At 35.8% G+C, this 9,035-nt stretch overlaps 1 protein-coding gene across 1 annotated transcript; it reads left to right on the top strand.

Moving 5' to 3' along the window:
- The first annotated feature begins 247 nt into the window (after positions 1–247).
- LOC140169614 (uncharacterized) lies at positions 248–4,303 on the top strand. Its single transcript, XM_072192879.1, has 2 exons — positions 248–287; positions 744–4,303. The coding sequence occupies exon 2, from the start codon at positions 787–789 to the stop codon at positions 3,988–3,990; it is 3,204 nt and encodes a 1,067-aa protein (XP_072048980.1). The 5' UTR covers positions 248–287; positions 744–786; the 3' UTR covers positions 3,991–4,303.
- The last annotated feature ends 4,732 nt before the right edge of the window (positions 4,304–9,035 follow it).

Genomic DNA, 9,035 nt, shown 5'->3' with positions numbered 1-9,035 from the left:
ATACACAACGATAGCTGCTGTGTGTAAAATATGTACAATATGATATAGTTTATTGTGCATATTTAACACATGGCAGCTATTGGAATTATGAGGTTGACTGCCATAGCTGCTATGTGTAAAATATGTACAATACAATATATTATATTGTGCATATTTAACACATAGCAGCTATTGGTTTGACAGAACAGCATGCAGCAACAACATCCTGTTAGGTATAGTTAGTTAACGCAGTCAGATTTACAAATAACTTGACAGAAGTCAGACGTATAAACAGAATCTTCATCCAGGTAAGTCCATAGTCAAATATGTGTATAATATATAGTGGGTTTGTGCACATTTCTTATTAAACCTGATTTTTTGACATACTTGTAATGCTTACACATTCCACTTACAACTAACTGGAATTAGCCAAATTTGTTTGTAGCAGAATAGAGCAGTTTTATAATAATATTATCATCCTATAATTCCACTATAGAGTTCCACAGTTAAACAGATTAAAGTAGATATTTTTCATTTGAACTTAATATTTTAGCTTTGTTTTGTGACATTTTTTTACCAGTACTTTTCTAGGGTACTATTTATAAGTTTTGTGAAACAATAACATAATTAAAATTTGTCAAAAATTATATCTTATAACTTTAAGCATATGGTCTATGCTTTAAGGCTAATACCTATGCTTGATTAAAGTGTAGAGAGAAGGCAGTTGCCTTAGTGACATAGTTTCTCTCTTTTATTTCTTACAGAAAATTCAACCAACACTATCGGAAAGGAGAACCGTTCTTCTTGATGAGAGCAGCCAACAAAAACAAGATGGCCGCCATCATCTTTGTCCTATCCCTCATTACCATCTGCTCTTCGGTTCCTATAAACAACAAAGACATCTGTCCAACAGGATGCAGGTGCAGTGTCCTGCAGGAACCCTCTTCAGCAATGACTCCAGCCATCTTTGACCAGATTGAGTGTTACCATGGTTACCTAATGACCCTTTCACCAAACTCAACATTATCTGAGTCTTTACCTCCTGTACGACACTTTCACTTGAATTGCGCAACCAACGACACCATCGATGGCGCTGTATCATTGTCAGATATTCCGCTTGCGCATCCATCCATCTTGGAAAAGCTGTCCTTCACATCCTGTGACATCACAACGAAGCAAGAATGGCCACATTTTAATTTGTCTTCCTTGATCATGCTGAAGTCATTTGAGATTACTCACAGCAACATTACTAGCTTTGAACTTCGGGTATTATTTCAAAGCTTACCATGTGATAATCTGGAAATCATTCGTCTCTCCAACAATATCGGTTTAGATTCATTGATGGCCAATTCAGGAATGGACAATCGAATGATGACAACACCAGAACCTGTCTACCAGAATCCCTGTTCCTCATATAACATCACCCTACTGGACCTCAGCAGTAATGGACTAACCCATCTTGATTGGTCAATTTTCCCTTTTGTCCACGTGCTCAAGACAATCAACTTGGAAAACAATAGTCTCTCAAATCCACCGTCATTAAAAGGATTTACGGAGATCAAAACGATCAAGCTAGCTCAAAACAACATATCCGACATTCAGCATGATTCCTTCATCGATCTTCCAAATTTGAGATCCATTGACGTATCCCATAATATGATCTCTGACCCCTACATGAACTTATCAGGAACACCAAACGTAAACATTGTTGACTTATCCTACAATGGTATAGAGTATTGTACAGTTGAGTTTTTCCAAGAACTCAATGCAGTTGAAGAGTTATACCTATCGCATAATGGTATGATAGCAATAACCAACACTACCGAGGACTATACCTTCGCCTACTGTCCACAACTTCGCATTGTAGATTTGTCGTTCAACTTACTCGTAGATATTGATTATTGGGTTTTTCAAAATCTTCCAAATCTGCACACAATTGATCTTAGCAACAATCGGATCACATATATATCACAGAATTTGTTTTATCAAGTGGGGAGTCTCCAGCATCTGAACCTTGCAAACAACAGATTTACCAATTTTCTGAAGTTTCCGTATCTGGTCACAGATAATTCCGTCGTTGATGTGGACATGCTGGGAAATCCCCTTGACTGTGATTGCAACATGGATCATGCAATACATTCTATTGGATATGATGAAAGTTTGTATTCAAACTGGCCGCACCATGTAGATTTTGCAAATCAACGTTTCTTGAACCACACCTTGCTATTCTGTAATAAAACCCATGGTTATGGCTTTGATTCTGTTCCCAGACCCATATCTGTAGCAGTCCTACTTGAATCTCAAATTCAAAATAACACACAATTTTTCTTGTGTGATTACGCTTGTCCATCTCCATGTTTGTGTTTTGGGTATCTAGATGCATTAAAAGAGGAGATCACCACTGCTTGTGTACAGCTCAACTTAACTAACATCCCAACAGATGTGTATAATGGTACTAAGGTTCTTGAAGTGTTAGATAATCCTATACAGCTTATTCCATCTCACATTTTTGCAGATTTAAATTGTTTGATAACGCTTAGTCTCCGTGGGAACAACATCACAATAATAGAATATGATGCGTTTCTCGGATTAGGCAATTTAACATTACTGGAACTGTCTGGCAACAATTTGAATGAAATAAAGTTGTCATATTTTGCGCACCTAAAACTCCTCATTCAGCTTGAACTCCAATATAATCATATCACGCATATTGATCCGGAAAGTTTTGCGCAACTCAACTATCTATATCATCTGGATTTGTCTTATAACAACTTGGCTATCCTTCCCGATCCATTTCTGCAAACAAAATATATAACATACCTAGCACTGAACAATAACTATCTAGAAACACTGCCAAATATTTGGATAGATATTAGCAATGTCAGTTATGCCTTTGAGATTCAAAATTACAGAGACCAATTTACACCAGAACTATTACTTGAATACAACCTGCTGACCACCGTTCCTCAAGGACTACTTGATACCAGCAACCTATATCCATGGGTAAATGTATTCCTCAACAATAACCAACTCACCCATCTTCCAAAACAATTATCCAAAACTAAAAATAGACATCTAAAAGCATTTACTCTCAAAAACAACAGTCTGACAACATTAACGGAAGGAATATTTGATAACTTTCAATCCGATATATTTCTTGATTTGCAAAACAATCCATGGAACTGTAACTGCAGCTTATCATGGCTACCCAACTTTTTGGCTGGGAATGAATCGCAGATACGCTACCGCAAGGTATATTGTGAAGTGATACTCGGTGAAGCTAAGCATGTGCCGTTGCTGAACTTAACACATGACCAATTTTGTCCACCTGCTAATCCAATGGATAATGGAGTGGTTGTGATAAGCGCTAGCAGTAGCATGGGGTGTCTACTTATAGTGGTTATAGTTGGGACCATTGTGGTATACCACAAACGACGGTATATCCGTCAACGTTTACGTCATTATCGTATTCCAGGATTGGCGCCAATTCCACCCACAAAATTTGAATATAAATACGATATTTTTATTTCTTATGCTTCACAAGACAGAGATTTTGTACTAGAAACACTGCGCCCAAAGTTTGTAGAGGAGAAGTTCAAAACGTATGTGTTTGAAATTAACAGTATACCCGGTACAAACCAGTTAGAAAGTATCCAGGAAGCGATTGAGGGCGCTCACCGAATCGTAATCATCATAACACAAAATTACATCAACAACGAGCAATGCGCAGAGTACGAATTCAATCAAGCATTGATACAATCAATGCGAGAGCGTATGGACACTTTACTCATTATTCAGTTAGAGAACCTTGACCCAGAAGTAGTTCCGATAAATATGAGAGAATACATGGGGAAGAAGAACTGGATCAAGTACAGGGAAAGGGACAATGCATTCTGGGATAAAGTTTTTGAGCAATTACCCAAACCACGGAATGATTTGAAACCTGATGCTATGGATATCGCTCTTCAGAATCTGCCACTTGCAGGTGGACCACTTGGAACTTATTTGTAACTATTTTTCATTGGATTATCTTAAATATCAGTTTTGATGTTGGAAATTGTAATGCTTAATATGTGACATGATCAAGGGGAATGAGTCATGTGTCGTTTTCTACATCATTTTCTGGCAGTCTACAAATGCTACATTTTGGAGCAAACCCCATCAAAATCGGACATTTGGTTACCGAATTATGAGCAACTCATCAATGGCTGAAAACAATATAAAACAAAAGAATTTGAACACTGTATTTGCCAATATCTCAAAAACAATATTAGTGACATCCAAATCATTCCACTTGATCATATAACATATCAACTTCTACCTGTCCCCCACCCCAAAAAAAGATGTTCTGGAATAATGTAACATAACACAAGGAAATGTATGTAATGTAACATAAGGAAATGTATCATATATAATGTAATGTAATGTAATGTAATGTAATGTAATGTAATGTAATGTAATGTAATGTAATGTAATGTAATGTAATGCAATGTAATGTAATGTAACTTAATTAAATGTAATGTAAGACTAACAACAATTTAACTAAAATCATATGTAATGTAATGTAAGGTAATGTAATTGTACGTAACATATTGTAACATAACATAATGTAATAAAGAGAAGTCATACTGCCTTAAAGCTCCAAAGCACAATGGTTGATGTCCATTAAGATTGAACCCAATCACAGCATATTTTAATTTGACCCCACACAACCTTTGACCTTGAATGACCTCTGCTTGATTTTCAACACCTTCTCCTCAGGTTTATGTCAACCAAATTTGAGCCCAAATCTCAGCAATTTTAAAATTTGACCCCTTGTGGCCTCATTTGACCTCTAGATGACATTTGACCTATTAACATCTCCACTCACCCAATGTTCTTATACCAAAAGATTATTATCACCACTTTGGGTTGACTTATAGTGGGAATTCCAATTGAATGAACGCAGCTTTCAATAGCGTGACGAATTTGTGCGTACACTGCGCGATGTACGCCAGCGTGTGCGACTGTGCGTGAGTAAGCGCGAAGTGAATCAACCATGCAAACGCACTTTTCGTGATTGGATAGCATTGTATCCAAGGTCGTGCGTTCGCATTGTAGTTTGAAATATGCAGTATACGATCGCGGTTGGATCGAGTGCAGCTGTTAAAAGCTGCGTTCATTCAATTGGAATTCTTACTATAAGTATGTCAGCAGAAGATATATGACCATTAATGGTTTTGACAAACACACACCCACCCACCCCACACAATGACGACAAGGTTGCTATGTCTGCACGCAATGTAGGTAATAAAAGTGGTTTTCCAAATAAAGTGTTGGATGCGTTCTGTTAGACCAATCAGGCCTATAAAATAAATGCAGTGTCAGACAAAAGAAAAACGGTTTCTCTGAAAAATAAATCTCTTTTAAAAGACCAAAAAATACAATTTGTTTTTTCTTTTATTTTGTACCCCAAATGAACTCATTTCTCTGAATAGATTTCGTAATGGAGTAAAATCAACATCAACATCAATTATATCAACACCGTTTTCATAACATTAACATTATTTCCACCCCAATAATTACTCAGGTGCATCTATGTGCCTTTTACATCACATTTTCTCTAAATTAAGATAAATTGCAAATTGCAAGCAGGGAAAGGAGGGGAAAAGAGTTCATTTTCATCATTGTTTGTTTAACTCCGGGCTATTTTGGTTTGGTATCCCAAAAGAATATCATGTCTTCCCATGATGCATTGGTATCACACAGGGAACCTTGCTATACTTGGTATAGCAGTACTGGGACAATGCATCATGGGAAGGCATGTTATTCTCTACTGTGTCCCTCTCCTGTGCCATCTGATTTGTAAACTATAAAATCCTGTCTTCCCATGATGCATTGATGACACTGCACTAAATCACACATGTAACCTTGTTATACTTGGTTTATAGAGGCACTGGACTAATGCATTATGGGAAGACATGTTATTATCTACTGTGTCACTCTCCTGTACCTTCTGATTTGTAAACCATAAAATCCTGTCTTCCCATGATGCATTGGTGACCAGTGGTGGTAGTACGGGGGGATTTTCCCCACCCCCCAATATTTTTATTGTCCCCAAAATCACACAAATTTCCACTTTTTGTGGCAATTTTGTACAAAATTGGTTGATTTTGCCCCACAAAATCTTAAATATCATGGCAGCCATCATTATTCATACCATAGGAGGGGACAAGACTTCTCGGGTGGGTGGGTGGGTGGGGGCATATGTGTAATGCGCTAGTTTATAGAAACACTTGACTAATGCTTGATGGGAAGGTGATATTCTCTGGTGTGATTGCATAAGAGCAACAGAGTCGTCACGTCCCTCGTTAATTTGTGGTCGTCTATTTTTGTTTGATTACGAAAGAAAACATGAGGTTCTCAAGATTCTAGGGAGTATTTAGCGCATGATGCTGCAATAAATATCCAGCTAACAGAGGTATTCAGATAGGATTGGCGTTAAAATCAATACAAAGATTTGTTTATTTAGTATCAATATGCTGTCCCTGCATGATTTGGTGAGTCATAAAGAATTGTTAAACAATATTAATTAGGCCAAGTAAAATAAAATACAAGTTTCTCGTCCCCGCCCGCCTCCTCCTTTTTTTTACTATTTACTATTAAAAAAAATATTTAAAAAAAAAAAAAAAAAAAAAAATCAATTAAAAAAGTTTTTAACTGTTTTTCCTACCCTTCCCCAACTCTAACCCACCCCAAACCTTACTACATGTATACCAACCCACCCAAGCCCAACTAGCCATACACCCTTGCCCCAACCCCCAAAAGGGAATTAGGGGTAAAAAAATTGATTTCACCTCAAAATCGGACCTATATTTAGCTTTTAAACTTAGTAAATGCATGAATATATTAATAAAGTTTTAATTACTTTAGTTAGCCTCATCTCATCAAAATGGCAATTTTTATGGCTAATTATAGGAAGAGAAAAACCTTTCACATGATTTTGGAAATTTAAAAAAAAAATCTAAAATTCTAAAAAATACAAAAAAAATACATTCAAGTGCAAAAGCTTTTTTCTTCTGGGTAAGAATTTTTTTCTTACGTGCAACAGCTTTTTTCTTGCAGGTTAGAAATTTGATAAATAGGCCCATGCATGCATTTTGTATATGATGACCTATTTATCAAATTTCTAACGTGCAATAAAAAAGCTGTTGCATGTAAGAAAAAAATTCTTACCCAGAAGAAAAAGCTTTTGCACTCGAATGTATTTTTGGGTATGTTTAGAATTTTAGAAAAAAATGTTAAATTTCCAAAATTATGTGAAAGGTTTCTCTTTTATTTTGTTAGCAAAATAAAGTAATTAAAACGTTTGTCAAGCTGAACAAATGTACATTTTCACTGTTTCTGAATTTTGAAACATGCTTAGCCAAGTGGACTAAAAATGTTACAAATCATTTGTTTTATCATACATTGCATCAGTATACTCAAATAGCACAATATCGGTGATTAAATATACATTGAACAGCCATATTTGGCATGGCGGCCATCTTGGAAAAAATAGCAAAAAATTGAAAAATAGTAAATAGTAAAGCCCTGCCTCCTCCTTTTTTGAAAAAGTCCGGACGAGAAACTTGTTTCTTTTTTTACTTGGCCTTAAAGAGTCACCTTTTTTTTTTTCAAAATTCAAAGAAATCTCTACAATTGACACTATTTGGCATTTTTGTTTATGTTTAGAGCCATGAAAGGTGGTGAAATATTTTCCTTTTAAAAATAATTTATTTTAAAACTCAATGAACTTACTGCCCCTTAAACCTAGGGAGGGAGAACCATCTAAATAACACTATACATAATGCTGTGCATGGAAAGCTAATACTGTGTATTGGGGGGGGGGGCACAATTTAAGAGGTTCATGTTTTTAGTAACGTCATCCGAGTCTTGCTTATGAATTTGGTGCATTCAAAACCTTATTTCCTAATCTATCAAAATATCAAACAAAGTACATTTTTGACAGATTCTCCCAGTTTTGAGCTAACAGCTCACCTTTACTTTTTACCAACAGTACCATCTTGATATTAACCATTAACTGAACAGATGTGTAGATCTCAATGTATTACAGCCAGGCTGGTACTGAATGATATCATCTCCATCCAGCACATCTCTGTTGTTTTGACACCTCCGGCTATCATCAGTAGATAGCAAATTTACTCACTCTTTTTGTTGATTTTACTCAAATTTACTCAGTTTAAATTTGAATCACCACAGTGGTTTGTTATGACACAGTGTGTTTATTTATGTGTTTATTAGAAGAAGGTGCATTAAGGGAACAAACCAAAAGATCGATGACGTCCTGAACGTAACTGATTTCGTTTAGGGGGGAGGGGGTAAAAATACTTGATTACGTTTGTACAAAAACATTGGTCTAAAAAAATGTGTTGTTATAATTATTATGTCAAAATTTTCAACATTTTATTATTACTTTTCTTGCAGGGAGGGAGGGGGTCGGCTAAGAAACGAAACCAGTTATGTTTAAAGGACGTCATCGAAATTTTGGTTTGTTCCCTAACTTTGATGATGGATATGTGACTCAATAGAATCAGGAAAATGGGTCAGTTTTAAGAAGTCAATATATAAAAATTCAATCTTTATCCTATTTGAGAATCTCATGATACCCAACTCTGTTGAGTGTTACCAATTTTGTCACATAGATTTTTAAAAAGAACTTTGTTGATGAGCAGGAAAAATATCCTATGTGTCATTGGCCCCTCAACATGTTTAACTCTTTTCACGCGGGTGTCGACTGCAGACGACAAGTTTCAATTTTTAGTTAAAAAATTTAAAAATTTCAGAAATGTCATTTTCATGACCATATTTGGAATCAGCATGAAAAAATGCATTAAAACGAGTACAAACAAGCCTAGTATTGATTCAGTAGTTTTTAAGATAGCTCTTGATATTTTGAGAAAATATTTCAAAACTTGAACTTTTTCTGTTGATGAAGCGCATGGCTAGCATGCAGAGCATTAAAGTAAAATCTTGTATGTAACATAGGCATAGATCCTGGGGTGATAAATCCCCAA

The sequence above is a fragment of the Amphiura filiformis genome, chromosome 14 (genome assembly GCF_039555335.1).
Source record: "Amphiura filiformis chromosome 14, Afil_fr2py, whole genome shotgun sequence".
In the NCBI taxonomy this organism is placed as follows: Eukaryota; Metazoa; Echinodermata; class Ophiuroidea; order Amphilepidida; family Amphiuridae; genus Amphiura; species Amphiura filiformis.
The sequence above is the reverse complement of the archived record's forward strand: the minus strand, read 5'-3'. Positions and strand labels throughout refer to the sequence as shown.